Here is a 15,480-nt window from a genome sequence, read left to right as displayed (position 1 = left end):
TTCGACAGCAGCTTAGAGCAGGCTGACCTCCTGGTAACGTGATTGGGCTAGAACGCACGTGCTGGAGATGTATTTATAATCACAGGAGCGTTTTTACTGACGAGATGCGCATGAAAACCGCATTTGTTTTTTTGCACAGCCCTAACATCTAGTTAACAAAGCTAAACAGCCTTGCCCTTTGTGTAATAAGTTACAGAAACTGTAAAACGCACCAACTTAAATAATAAAATACACTTACCGATTGTGGTCCATAAACAACGCCTTCTCCAGACAAAGAGGGAACTGCTCCATCTTTCAAGAATAATCTTTGTGCAAATCCAGCATTAAACTGATTGAGATTGAGAAAGTTGTCCTCAGCAAGCTGTCCTGAGCAAAAAATGAGCTGCACATAGTTTTACAGTGCATTATAATTTTCGGGAACCGAGTTAAAAATAAATTGTAACCATTAATGTCAAAGTACAGCGTTCCTGGGAAGCCCAAACAAATGTGATTGTACTCAGAGATGAAAAAAAACAGCGTTTCAACGACATGGCGACAAAAACAAACAGCTCTTCCTTCTTCTCCGTCGGAGCGCAACAAGGCCACGCCCCCTCTTTGTGTATTCATGTGGGCGGTGGTTAGTCAAAAAAACTGTTTTAGTGATGTCATTACTACAGGAACTAGAGGGCTGTAGTCCAAACGGGTCGTTTTTTGTAGGCGAATTCTGTTAAATCAAATATCTCGCTTGGCATTGAACTTTGAGCTTTAGCATTTTACAGATATTATTTATACTCTAACAACAACATTACACACTAACTGAAGTCTAAAACATGAAATCACGAAGAAGGGGACCTTTAATGTATATTTTCATAGTATGTTTATTTTTCAACATAGAAAATATTCATTGTGTAATAATTACTATTGTTATTATTAAATGTATTATTTTTCTTTTTTGTTTAAACAAAACAAATTACATTTGTCATCTAAATATTGTAATATTTGGCTTTTCTACTTTGTACTCTGTCTACACTATAATAATATCCCACACCTTAAAAGAAACAGATCATCTAAAGCCCTATTCGGACGGGACTAGTTTTACAGGGGGTCGTTAGAGAAATCTGCGTTTCATAGATGTACTTGGTGATTTTAATCCCGTCCGAATCTGCCACGTCTGTGTTTTTCTCACACAACCTCTGTGATAATTCCAGAGCAAATTACCTACTGTTTTACAGCAAACTCAGTGATCCTCTGAGAAAACTAATCCCGTCCGAATGCGAATGTCTGTGATTGCCGGTGAGATTTTATTTCACAACGTTTTTAGCCGTTATCGTTATCGTTTCCTTTTGTGTTTTGGCCAACGTGAATTACCGTTAATATATATGTTTGATATATTTGCTTAGCGGCAAATAAATAATTAAAAAATAATAATAAAATCAAGAGCATTTACACGTTCATTTATGTACTCAGTTACATAATGTTTTTTTTTTTATTAAATTTAGTTACATTTATATATATATATATATATATATATATATATATATATATATATATATATATATATATATATATATATATATATATATATATATATATATATATATATATATATATAAAAAAGGAAAACAAGATAAACTAAAGGAACGACACATTAACATGGTTTTGCTATACTAGCCATTTAGTATTATTGTGTAATAATACTAAGGCAATCATTCTGAATGGATGCAATGCACGCATACAGAGCGCGTCATCTCTGTGACGCCCAGATGCACAAATCAGACCCTCCCACCTCTGTAATAAACACGGAGATGTTAGTCCCGTCCGAATTGGTACATGCAAATCACAGACGTCAGGTGGTAAGAATCGAAACTCAAACGTAGTTTAGAAAACTAGTCCCGTCCGAATAGTGCTTTAGTCTGCATATGGAAGTCATCAAGTACTAAGTCATGACCATGTCTCCATGTAACTTTGATCTGATCATTGCAGGTATATAACAGAGTTTGTAAACCTAGGCAATGTCTCAGCTCTGCGCACGTTCAGAGTTTTGAGGGCATTGAAAACAATTTCTGTAATCCCAGGTAAGAGAGTGTGTGGGCTGGAGGGGTCGGGTCTGTGTTCTCTCGGTGTGTCGGTGTGTGTATGTATATTGGTTTTCTTTTCCTTCCTTTCCCCCCGTAGTGGACAGGTTCTGTGAGTAGCGTACCTCCTGGTTGGTTCATTGGCGTGGTGGTGGTGTTCTTGGTGTGTTTGTGGTTGTCATTGGTGTCTGTGTGTGATCCTCCCTTATTTCAGATATGTAACCGAGTTTGTGGACCTGGGGAATGTATCTGCGCTGAGAACATTCAGAGTTCTCCGAGCATTGAAAACTATCTCTGTCATTCCAGGTGAGACGCAGTTTTGACGCTGAGGTTAACGTTCAGTATGATCTCCTATTACTATTCAATTTTTTTTAAGCAGAAATTAATTTGGAGAGGACCATTTAATTTGCTTTTTTCAAATCTCCAAAATTATCAAAAATGGTAATTATACATTTTTGATAGGCTTTGCAGTCTACTATCAATCTCCAGAGTCCTTGGTTTTGACACCCTTTTGCCCCTTTAGAAACTTCAGAGCAGATTAGAGCAAATTAGAAAGTATTAGCGAACAAACCTCTTTAACTTCTTTCATGAAGGCAAAACATGTATCTACTGTATGAACAGACCCTGATCTGGGTTGAACTCAAGCTACTGTATTATTTGTTGGTTTGTTGTTGAGATCTTGCTAAAGCAGATCTTTGTGTTACATAAGGCATGTTTTATTTAAGATTTTAACATTGAGGACTTATATAAAAACTAACTGTAGTGTAGAATTCACTAGTGTAGAAATCACTAGTATGTGAGCTTGTATGTTTCTCAAAAATCAAACAGTAAAGGTATGAACACATTCATTTTGCTGATTAATATACAGTATATTAGGAAACAAGTAGACCTTTTCAAACTAGCCCCCTGGCCTCAGAACACTAGTAGATATTTTTAACAAGCTTTCTTGCCCAAAATGAAAATTGCATAGCTCTCAGTGAGTTCCCAAAGAATATACTTATTACTTATTTATGAAGACTGCCAAGCCTAGTTTGTGGACATATTTTATGCTGCATGATGCTTTGAAAGTCACTTGCTTTTATAGTCTAAACCTACTAAGTGCTTGGCTGCCTTTGATTTTTTTTTGACGATTCATTTATTTTTTCCTTTATTTTGTATGAAACTCACAAATTGCATCTGGAAATAAAATAAGAATAGTGCAGTTGGTCAAGGAAGTTAGTTAAATTGTTCACATTAGTGTCGTATGCTAGTCATTTTCGGTGAAACAACAGGATTTATTTAGCTGACTAGGTTTTACTGCAAGTCATATTTGTCATCCTGTGTTCTTTTCAGTAAGGCGATGAACTAAAGCCTACTCATCAAATCTCTTGAGCCCTGCAAGATTTTTTATGTTTTTGTGGGGTTTATGGGCAAGAGGATTGTAGCATATCAATAGTAATTTGAGTGTCTGCTGTCCTGAAGTTAAAGCAGCTCTTTTTTTATTTGGGATGGAGTAATGGAGGGGTCAGTGCAGTTCTGATGATGTTTAGCTCAGCATGTCTGATGGAGCCATGGAAGATTTTTACACTGGACATGTTTCTGTTCAGCCTTCGAGCTGAAATGACCTGCATGCAGTCTTCATCCCCCCTACTCCCTGCTTGGTTTATTCTCCCCATGTCATGTCCCTCTGGTTGTGCTGCAGTATTTATAGACAACCGGATGTCAGGCTGTTCTCACTGTTTCAGGGAGCCCTCCCTTTATTGTCAAGAGAATTATTTGAAGGTTAACCTTCAAGAACCTTTAGCTTCTATTCTGGAATGCTGGAATTCAAAAAGATTTCAGGAAAATGTTTTGCATTTCCTGAAATAATATATTAAATGTTGTAGCCGTTTCTTTAAACCATGTTTAAGCAAAAAAGTGAATTATTATTTCAAAATTTTTAGCCTGAAAATTGTTAGCCTGAATGCAATGTAAGTCGCTTTGGATAAAAGCATCTGCTATTGCATAAATAGAATAAATAGAGCAAATGATGGGATGGCTCCCAAACAGTACTTGTGTAAAGACACTTACATATTTTGTGGTTGTATTATTTATACATTGTCAATGTGAATTCAAATAAGGATTCAAGGTATGATATTATGAAAAAATAATAATTCACAATTAAAAACATTAATTTATGCTGAAGCACACCCTTAAGCATCCATATCAGTGGTTCTCAACTGGTTTTGTTTCAGGAGCCAGATTTACATTTACATACAGTTTCATACTCTTGGCAGCCATTCATTTATCATATAAAACTCATTAGGCCAAAAACTATGTTTATGATGAATGCCATGTCCAGCATCATGTTCATGATTCTACCAAGTAACAGATGATTTTTGAGTTTTATTGGATGGATGGATGGATGGATACATACATACATACATACATACATACACAAATACACACCTGCACACCACCAGCAGAGAACCACATATATATTAAACATAAGATGTAGATGTCCTCACATCATGCCTTGAAACTTTTTTTATACACTTCTGGGACTTGAACACACATGCAACTGTCTTTGCCTTTTTGTGTGTGCGTGTATGTGTGTCCATATTTGATATCTCAAAGGTCTGAAGACCATTGTTGGCGCTTTGATCCAGTCGGTGAAGAAGCTGTCAGATGTGATGATCCTCACCGTTTTCTGCCTCAGTGTCTTTGCCCTCATTGGCCTGCAGCTCTTCATGGGAAATCTGCGACAAAAGTGTGTCATCTGGCCCATCAACATCACCGAACTATACCAGGCCAATGGCACCCATGCATTCAACTGGGATGAGTACATCATGAACGAAAGTGAGCTTTTGTTTAGTTTGTCACACAAATTACAAAAACAGTTAAGACAATATATTAGTTTTAGTATTATGTTTATCGTGCATTGCTTTAACTGCCATGTAACAATCATTTAAAGTTAATCTTTAATAAAAACAAACTATAATTTAACTATAATATAATATAATACTTATATTTAGATTTTTTATTTAATATTAATCAATTAATAATTTAACACTGCTAACACTAATATATATATATATATATATATATATATATATATATATATATATATATATATATATATATATAATAGTCTAGTTAATATTCTCTTTCTGTCATCAGCCAATTTCTACTTCCTGCCTGACCAGCTAGATGCTCTGCTGTGTGGAAACAGCTCTGATTCAGGGTGAGTGTCTGGCCTTCTCCTTCGTAACATAATTACAAAACTATAAATGACATAATACAGACATTAAAAATAATAAACAACACTTACTTGTTAAAAAAGACAAAACATGCAAGAGTTCATTGAGACACTGGGTTTTATGCTAAAACTTAGACTGGTGCCAAGTTTGCCATTTTTGGGTTGTGTGCTCCTTTCCCCTCTCAGTCGCTGTCCTGAAGGCTACACGTGCATGAAGGCTGGTCGCAATCCAAACTATGGGTACACCAGCTTTGACAGTTTTGGCTGGGCTTTCCTGGCTCTATTCCGCCTCATGACGCAGGACTTTTGGGAGAACTTGTACCAGCTGGTGAGGGCATGGTCTTTTTTCCCTCTTTCATCACTTTCAGTCCCAATTATAGATTTTTTAAAATAATTTTGCTACCGAGCAAATTAATCTTTGTTTATGTAAATAAAATTAAAATGGCTAAATTATACTGGTCTAACTTTGCACACTGAAAAAAAGTCACATTTAATTATTTGTATTTAACATGCAAATTAAACAAAACTCAGTGCTTGAGGTACCCTTATGCCTTTTATACTACATTTGTAAAGAACAGAAAATATGCAATTAGCAACTGTGGTGATATGGATCTCTCAAAATTATTTTTCCCAGTTATTTTGTTGCAGTTGGTTGTATTTTCATTATTCAATATGTTTTAAGTCTAAATTTCTCACATGAAAAAGTGTTTAGGATGAGCCACAATGTATGCTGTATTGTGCAGGATGCACACAAACACACTGAACCCTTTGGGATCATGAGCAGTAATGGACAGCTAGAAGACTAAAAAGTCAAATACTAAATATAGCTTGAGCTCTAGTTGATTCTATACTCTTTATATGTAGATAAAACTAATTAACTAATTAACAGATTCAATTTTCATGTTTATGTTAATCTGTTGTCAAGAAATATGAAAACTAATTCAATTATTAAATAAGAGTTATTATATGACTTGAAATTTGTATTGATTGAATTTAGTAGTTTTAATACAGTTGAATAAACTGAATGTTATAGACACTGTATTAAATAATTGAATGTATTTGTTCCTAGAAGACAGGTAACTACAGCTCTTTTAAAGCTTATAAGGAATATCACTCCTCATATGTTAGGCTTAGTAATTTTTCATTATTTTGTCTGGCAAACCAGCTGTACTATTAAAACCATGACATTACTGGTTATCTTTCTGTTCTCCTCGTTTTAATTTTCTCAATCCAAACAGTCTGTCTCTGTGTTTGCACACCAGCATCTCAGGATGCCAGTGGCTGCCTTCAGCCAGTCTATTGAATACATGCATGAATGTATGCTTAAATAATATGTATGTGTATTTCAATTCTTTGCACAAGTAGGTCAAATAGAAGCGACTGAGGCTCAGAGTAATGAACTGACATTTGCATTTTTCCAGCGAGTACATCTCTGAGAAATTCTTCTGTGTGTGTTAAAAAACAAACAATTTTCTATTCTAATGTATGATGCTCTGTAATATAATCTGATCTGCCCCTCATGTTCAGACCCTGAGAGCAGCGGGGAAGACCTACATGATTTTCTTTGTGCTGGTGATCTTTGTTGGCTCATTCTACCTTGTGAATCTGATCCTGGCTGTGGTGGCCATGGCATATGAAGAACAGAACCAGGCCACTATGGAAGAAGCAGAGCGAAAGGAGGTGGAGTTTAAAGCCATGCTGGAACAGCTGAAGAAACAGCAGGAGGATGCACAGGTCAGGACACGCTTTAATGCTTATAATAAGGGTCCTCTTACATGTGTTTTTGTGCAGTGTTTGCCTGTTGGTTTCTAATTGTGGACTTTTAATATTTGAAATTGAATTTTGTGACTACAATCAAAACGAATTAAACTCAGAGTAATTTTGATGAATGACTGATACATTTTGGGACTGCAGGCTAACGCAATGGCGACATCGGCGGGGACGGTGTCTGAGGACGTGGTGGAGGATGATGGTGATGGAGGTGGGAACTTGTCCTGCAGCTCATCCGAGATGTCTAAACTCAGCTCCAAGAGTGCCAAAGAGCGACGCAACCGCAAGAAGAAGTGGCGGCAGAAAGAGCAGGACAAGGAGAAAGGGGACAGTGAGAAGTTTGTCAAATCTGAATCAGATGATGGAAGCAGGTGGAGCAGATTACGTTTCCCTGACAACCGTTTAGGACGCAGGAGTTCTATAATGAACCAGGTAAAGAATTACTTGTTGTTGTTGTTTTGTTCTGTTAAAGGGATCATCGGATGCAAAATTCACTTTTAATTGTTGTTTGAAGTAAAATGTGTGTTGGCAGTGTGTGAACACATCCACCCTTAAATGATAAAAATCCAACCAGTGTTTTTTTTTTGTTTTTTTATTTAATCCCTATAAATAATATATCCCATTTTTCAAATTAAGCCGTTCTCAGCTTCTTGGCTGTGTGACATCACGCAGATCCAGGCCCCTCCCACGATTGTTGATTTACGCTGGCTTTTTACCTTAGAACCACCCTGAGTGAGCTTGTCATCAGTCCACCATTGTTTCTTCTAAGAAATTGAGGTGTTTTGTTGTTGGATGTAATAATGAACATAGCAGTCATCTTTTACTTCTGACATCTGATCCGCTGAAGTAGCTGTGGATTACGTTTGTTTCTGCATAAATGTGTTTGTTTGCTCAAATCATTCGCAATCCAGATCTTTTTGCAGATCTTGTTTTTGACCGGGTAAAAGGGGTGTTGTTTTACATTGAGAAATTTTAACCAAAATATATTATAGACTTTTCATTAAGACCCTGAAGAATCATATCAACTTGTGGAAAATGGGCATCCGATGACCCCTTTAAGAAGTAAAGAAGTTCCTAATGTCTGTGACAAATTTTTCCAAAAGTATGTAAAACCAAAGATGTCAGCTTTTCGATCTGTCTCTCTGTCTTTCCTGCCTTCAGTCTCTGCTCAGCATCCCAGGCTCACCATTCCCTTCAAGACGCAACAGTAAGAGCAGCATCTTCAGCCGCTGCAAGGACGGAGGCTCGGAGAATGAGTTTGCAGATGATGAACACAGCACAGTTGAGGAGTACGACGAGCGGCGTGATTCGTTCTTAAACCCACAACGTCGCAGCAGCTACACAGGTTACTACGGCAAGTGCAACAGCACTGTGGATTGCAATGGAGTGGTTTCTCTCATCGGACCGGGGCCTGGCGGACGCCTACTGCCTGAGGTGATAATAGATAAGGCAGTCACTGATGACAGCGTAAGGAAGTCTAAGAGTAGATCAGTCTAGGCATGGGCATTATCTATCTCTGAACCTTGGCTCTCTCTCTGTTTGGCTCTCTCTCTTTCTAATTAATTTGTTTTCTGATGTAATGGTTATTTTGACTTTTACTCTAAAATGAGCTGTCTGTCAGTTGAGGACTGCTCCTGTGTGATATGCTGCCCTCTGATGCCAGTTTGAAATTAGTGAACAAGCTGCTAATATATAGTTCTCAGTAAATTAACCATTAAGATTTATAAAACTGGGGTTTCATACACTACCATTCAAACAATTGGGGTTGAATTTCTTAAAATATTGTAAAATATTATTACATTTTTAATACTTGTTTTCTATTTTAATATATATTTATGTAATATATTCTTGTAATGGCAAAGCTGAGTTTTCAGGAGTCTTCAGTGTCACATGATCCTTCAGAAATTAGCTTAATATGCAGATTTGGTGCAGCATTATATATATATTTTTATTATCAATGTTGAAAATGTTTATGCTGCTTAATATCTTCATGGAATTCATGTTTTTTCTAAGAATTATTTGATGACTAGAAAGTTTAATAGAACTTAATTTATTTGAAATAGATCTTTTGTAGCATTGTTTAATTTAAATATTAATTTCCCCTTTTGATTAATTTTAATGCATCCTTGCTAAATAAAAGTATTGATTTCTTTGAAAAAATCTTGCTGACCCCAACATTTTGAATGGTAATGAATGTCTCATTACACCCCACAAGCAAAATATTTCTTCATTTTTTTCATATTTATTTATTTATTTGTTTGTTTTAACATGCATGTCAACTTAAGGTCCTTTGTAATTGTATTTCATTTTCTATTCAGCAAAGGTGAATTAACCATGAAATTCTTCCACTTCCACCATCTAGCTTTAAAATCTCTTTTCATATTTTCTCTAAATCTAGAATTTTTTTTTGTATACCATGTGTTTTTTTCTGTTTCTTCTTTATAGTGAATACATGCATTTTTTTTTTTTTACTTAATATGATGATCAGCACCATTTCTTCATACTGTTATTATAATGGAAGCATTTTAGTTAGCCTGGTAGTTAGCATGGTAGTCTGCTAGCTTTATGAATCATAAAGAGGAATGGTCTAGCTTCAGATCTTCAGCATGAGGTTAATGGATCATGATATTTATACTTTTCTTCTCTTGACTTCTTAGACTGAATGCATGCTGATGCATGCTGACTGGATCTCCTCTGGAGATGCAGGGGCTTCAGATGAGAGGAGGGAGGGAGTGGAGAACAACGGCAGATTTATAATATGATAAACTTGAATTAATAGCCTTCCCAGCATTCTGGATCATTTTTAAAACAAACAGTATATAAAACATGGCTGACTGTTTTAAATGGCCATAAGAGTGAGCATTTTGATAACATATAGCATGTTAATCACATGCTTATGATAGGAATATGCATCGCAGGAATGCTAATGACAAATACCCATGAATTTCCACCCTACCTTCTCTCTTGTGAGAGTCCAGCATGTCTCTGCTTTAATGCATTCAAATGAAAAATGGCTCCTTTGGACAAAATGTGTTGACAAAAATTCTTCTCCTAACCAGCCTTTCATTAACTAGCCCTGTGATGCAGATTTTTTCCCTACCCATTGACTGCACTGTATAATGTTGTGGTGCTATTGTTTAACCTTATTGTTTTTCTCCTGACAGTCAACCACTGATCTTGAAATCAAGAAGAAACTCTCAGGCTCTCTAATGGTTTCTCTAGAGCAGCTTAACACATCGTTTGGGCGCAAGGAGCGAGTCAACAGTGTCATGAGTGTGTTAACCAACACATTGGTTGAGGGTATGTCCATATCTTTTAACTCAAGGAATGTACTGCTTAAAAAAAAAAAAAAAAAGGAAATATGTTTACCATGGTTACCATACTTCTCATTCTTTGCTTCCAGAATTGGAAGAGTCTCAGAGGAATTGTCCACCATGCTGGTACAAATTTGCCAACAAGTTTCTTATCTGGGAATGCGGACCTGTTTGGATGAAGATTAAGAAGATTGTGAACCTGATCGTGATGGACCCTTTTGTAGACTTGGCTATCACCATTTGTATTGTGCTGAATACTCTCTTCATGGCCATGGAGCATTACCCTATGACGGAGAATTTTGAACATGTGCTGTCTGTCGGAAACTTGGTGAGGATTCTGCCTAGCCCTTTTTTTCCCCAAGTGTCTTTGAATTCAAATATAAAAAATTATTTTGTTGCTTGATGAAACTATGCCCCTCCCCCACTACTTATTTTTGTAGTCTCTGCAGGGACGTTGTTGGAACACTCAAAGCCATTTTTTTGCTTGACGTAGAGACAGTGCTAAGCTACTGGATGAGTGTGGTGGTACAGAACCAGCATAAATATTTCATTTAGCCTAATCGATGAGCAGCAGTAAAATGGTGCAGTTTTCACAGTTCTAGGAGCTTGAACCTGTACAATTTGGTTCTTGCATCTTAATGAGTATAAAAATAATTGAAAAATTTTCAACATTGCAGGAAAGCACAGATAATGTTCCTCACTTATGAACCAAATTGCTTTTTATATTATGTTGCCAAGTGATACAGAGTCTGTTAAGGGTGCATAAATCAATGCAGTGCAACATACACCTATCACAAATCATGATTTTCTGAACAACGTAACCTGCGTTGTGGAGTAAACCACGTGCATGCAATAGCCAGGCCTCTCTCAATGAAATTTCAGCAAATTTCAGCTGACATGGTGATATAATGATGCAAGTATTCAAACTTCTTCAGTACACATGTGGGACGGAGCAGGTCGTGGCTGTGCAGGCGTCCGTGTGACTCACATTCGCTGTTTGTGCAGACATGCAGCAGGCCTCGTGGAGTCAAAACCACCTTGTACCTTCCCCCAGTTCACCCGCATGCAGGGTGATTAACTGCACCATTTAACTGTGACAGCAGGATGATACGTTTGACACTTTGAACGTCACAGAGTGTAGTGTAGCGATTGGTCAGGGAGTTATTGTGAATGTGTAGGCCAGGATGTTGTTGCTGCTAGGTTAGGAAAGCGCTAAAGACTCTCATAACTGAATTGCTAATTTGTCTTTAATCAGTTTGTTGATATGGGGTTGATTTATATAAATTAGTCTGGCTTGTTAAATTGAGATGTTACTTTATTGAGCAAAGCACACAATGTTACCAACATGACATAGTATCTTATAAAAAGTAATTAATCAATGACACATATATATAGACATCCAAAATAAAAAGGACAGGAACAGGAATATATATTTATTTTTATTTTTTAATGTTATGAAGAGAAAGTGAGCTGTTTGTCACCAATCTGTGTCATTTCTGTTTTCTTTCTTCCAGGTGTTTACTGGTATCTTCACTGCCGAAATGTTTGCCAAACTGGTTGCAATGGACCCATACTACTATTTCCAGGAAGGCTGGAATATTTTTGATGGAATTATAGTGAGCTTGAGTTTAATGGAGTTGGGCTTGGCTGATGTAGAAGGTCTTTCTGTGCTGAGATCATTCCGATTGGTAAGCATTTTTATTACTTCATATTTTTGATGTGTGTGCATGTGCTATTGCATTAAGAAATTATGTGTTTTAGGGAACAGAATCAGTGGTTGTCTAATTTTTAATTGCATACTATTGTGAAAAGTTCATCCATGCATATGTTTTATTCACACGTGTTTTATTCAAACAACAACTGATCCCTGCCCTACATTTCTGAATAACCTGGTTTACTCGGATGTACATCACAATACAGAGTAAAATATTTTTTTGCTACTTCATTTACATTGCAACTTTAATGCTTATTTAAACAAATTTGAGTACCATGCTCTTAGTGTTGTCTGTATGTCTGCATATGCAGTACAGACCTGCCAACCTGTACGCATTTTGTGTATCAATTTATGTAGCAGTTTATCATTCTAAAATACATGAATCCTGGTGACGCCTCCGTCCAGATGCAATACTCAAAACAAGCAACAGAAAAAGATGGAGTTCGACCAATCATATCATTTTTGCATATAAATAATTTCCATGTGTTTTATTTATCTCCAAACAGGCTCTGTTTGTGTGTCTGTCGGTATACACTGCTTAAAAAGCGCCATTACATGGGTTTATAGCACTAAATAATGGCCAATCCATAAAAATAATACTTCTCTCAAAAGAAATAGACATTTGATAATACATGTTTTTACAGTGAAAAAAAAGTGTATTGGAGTTTTAATTAAAGGGTCCTGGAATTTTTTTAAAGAAGTCATTGGATGCCCATTTTTCACAAGTTGATATGATTCTTTAGGGTCTTAATGAAAAGTCTATAACATACTTTGGTTAAAATTTCACGATGGTAATCTAAAACACCCTTTTTACCACATCAAAAATGGCTCTGTTCACAGCGACCAGTTTTGGTGCATGTCCCTTTAAATGCTAATGAGCTCTGCTCACCCCACCTTTCTCTTCTGTGGGATGATGAGCCGTTCTCTGAGAGACTGTAAACTTTAGTCACATTTAGCTGTGGAAATTGCTTAACAGCACATTGTTAGAAAAGGTGATTCGCAAAGATTAATAAAAAAAAAACTTACTTCTTCTGTGGGTGAAGCTGAATCACAAATGATTTGTGTGAACATAAAATAATCAAGGTAGATTTGGGGACGCATCCCCTTCAAAACCAAACGTAATCTACTGCATCTTTAGTGGCTCAGATGTTTGGAGCAAAAAAAAAAGCACTGGGTGTTTCTATTTTTATTATAGGGTGGTTGTGTACACAAACTGCCAACACATATTTATGTTCAAACAACATGTAAAAGTGATTTTTTTGCATGCAATAACCCCTTGCTTGTAAAATAACTCTGATGTACCAAACCAACAGATCCAAACTGAAAACGTCTTTAGCTTACGTATGTAACCCTAGTTCCTTGAGGGAGCGAAACGCGCTTCTAACAACGCTTTGGGGAACGCGCTTCGCGTGAGCGACTCTGAATATCGTGTGTAATCACTCCAATGGAAGAGCATGACGTCACAGGCAGGGTGATGTAAGCGACCAGGAAGCTATAAAAGCACGTGCTGCACAGCTGGCATCAGCTTCGAGTACCAGCAAGCACCAGCAGGGGTGCCGGGGGTATGGCTCCGAGACGCAGTGCTCGTTCCCTCGAAGGAACTAGGGTTACATACGTAACCTAGAGACATTCCTCTTCAGGACCTCGAGCTGTGTCAAACAACGTTTTGGGGAATGAGTACCAATGCCGCCAGACTTCTAAACCCCTGCCTAGTGTGTATCCGAAGAGCACAGCTTAGGACGAGAGGACAGAAGTGCCTGGAGTGACTGGCATGTCTAAGCCATAGAATTTTACAAATGTAGAGGGCGTGGACCATCCCACAGCATTGCAGATGTCCAGCATGGATACACCTGCTAGGAAGGCCTTGGAGGCCGCCATACCCCAAGTAGAGTGAGGCTTGGCGACCTTGATAGTGCGAAGTGGATTACACCTCGGGGAAAAACCCTTGGTCTTGAGCCACCACTGTAGGGGTGTCATGTACAGCAGGCCAAGAGGTATCATGTTGGACACAGCTGCCATAAGACCCAGCAATCTTTGAAATTGTTTGACAGTGAGTGACTGGCCTTCTCTGACTCTCTCGACTGAGATGAGATTCGACTCGATACGAGCAGGGGACAATCGTGCCTGCATCGCGGTCGAATCCCATACTACGCTTAGATAGGTGGTTCTCTGAACCGGAGAAAGTACACTCTTCTTGGCATTCAGTCTCAAACCCAGCTCCCCCAAATGTGCGAGAGCAACCTGCTCTGACTGAGCTAAAATCAACCAATCGTTGATATAGTTGAGAATGCGGATGCCCTGCATGCGAAGGGGAACCAGAGCCACATCTACACATTTTGTGAACGTGCGGGGTGAGAGTGCAAGGCCGAAGGGAAGTACTCGATATTGGTAGGCTTCGCCCCCGAAAGCGAACCTCAGAAACTTCCTGTGTTGTGGAAGGATGGATATGTGGAAGTATGCATCTTTGAGATCTATTGTGACAAACCAGTCCTCGGACCTGATCTGAGCTACAAGATGTTTGATCGTGAGCATTTTGAACTTCAATCTCATAACTGAACGATTTAAGACCCTCAAGTCTATAATCGGACGCAACCCCCCATCCTTTTTTGGAACTATGAAATACCGGCTGTAGAACCCGGACTCCCTGTCTTGAGGAGGGACCACCTCGATGGCCTCCTCCTCTAATAGGGTTTTCACTTCCTGTTCCATAACCAGACCCTGCCTGGGGCTGACTATCGTCGGAATGACCCCGTTGAACATATGCTTTGCTTTCGCATTGCTCTTTGACATGACTTGGAGCTTTAACTGGACAGACAACAGTAAATAAGACTCACAAGACAAACAAATGACATTCACACACAGAGCGCTTGATCAAAGACGCGAAGCTGTTGCATTCCTACTGTTTATTATAAAATAATGTTTAAGAGTAATATCACAAACTGAGTGCAGACACTGAGTAACATAATGATTTTTTTTGTTCTCACTGCACACTGATGATTATAAAAAAAAAAGTCTAATGTTGTCAGGTTTGGACAGTATGTCATTTATGTTATGATTGTCATCTGCTTCCATACAAATAAAAAAGCATGAACACAGATGTCTCATAAATAAATAACAAATTCTGTTTAGCACCTTCTTTCTGTGGGAGGTAATAGCACAATGTTAATTGCATCAGGCAGATTGTGAGTATAATAAGTCTAATTTGCATAGAAAGGAGGTGTGTTTGTACTGAAAATAATGAGTTATTTTATTTAAATACAGAGCAACATTATTTTAAAGCAGTGTCTGGTTAAACAGTATTGTGGGTGGTTAGTGAATAAGACATAATGAAAAAGAGGCACAACTCTTTAATGAATTTGCCCTTTGTTTTCAATAGCCCACATTCAAAGAGCAATATTGAACATGTTTATT

The 15,480-nt window shown here is 37.6% G+C and overlaps 1 protein-coding gene across 8 annotated transcripts in view; it reads left to right on the top strand.

The window, feature by feature from the left end:
* The window catches only part of scn8aa (sodium channel, voltage gated, type VIII, alpha subunit a), a 51,867-nt gene that overhangs the window by 15,136 nt on the left and 21,251 nt on the right, over window positions 1-15,480 (top strand). For 6 of the 8 annotated variants that reach the window (XM_026243906.1, XM_026243905.1, XM_026243908.1 and 3 more), the window contains 10 exons: window positions 2,269-2,360; window positions 4,650-4,871; window positions 5,193-5,256; window positions 5,458-5,599; window positions 6,799-7,005; window positions 7,186-7,473; window positions 8,203-8,475; window positions 10,206-10,341; window positions 10,445-10,683; window positions 11,870-12,043. In XM_026243906.1, the coding sequence (XP_026099691.1) occupies window positions 2,269-2,360; window positions 4,650-4,871; window positions 5,193-5,256; window positions 5,458-5,599; window positions 6,799-7,005; window positions 7,186-7,473; window positions 8,203-8,475; window positions 10,206-10,341; window positions 10,445-10,683; window positions 11,870-12,043 (1,837 nt within the window). Of the gene's footprint in view, window positions 1-1,962; window positions 2,055-2,268; window positions 2,361-4,649; window positions 4,872-5,192; window positions 5,257-5,457; window positions 5,600-6,798; window positions 7,006-7,185; window positions 7,474-8,202; window positions 8,476-10,205; window positions 10,342-10,444; window positions 10,684-11,869; window positions 12,044-15,480 lie in introns of all 8 variants that reach the window. The other 2 variants (XM_026243909.1, XM_026243907.1) reach the window with 1 other exon arrangement.

Source organism: Carassius auratus, unplaced genomic scaffold (assembly GCF_003368295.1).
Source record: "Carassius auratus strain Wakin unplaced genomic scaffold, ASM336829v1 scaf_tig00004557, whole genome shotgun sequence".
Taxonomy (NCBI): Eukaryota; Metazoa; Chordata; class Actinopteri; order Cypriniformes; family Cyprinidae; genus Carassius; species Carassius auratus.
Note: the sequence above shows the minus strand (reverse complement) of the source record. Positions and strands in the feature narration are given on the sequence as shown.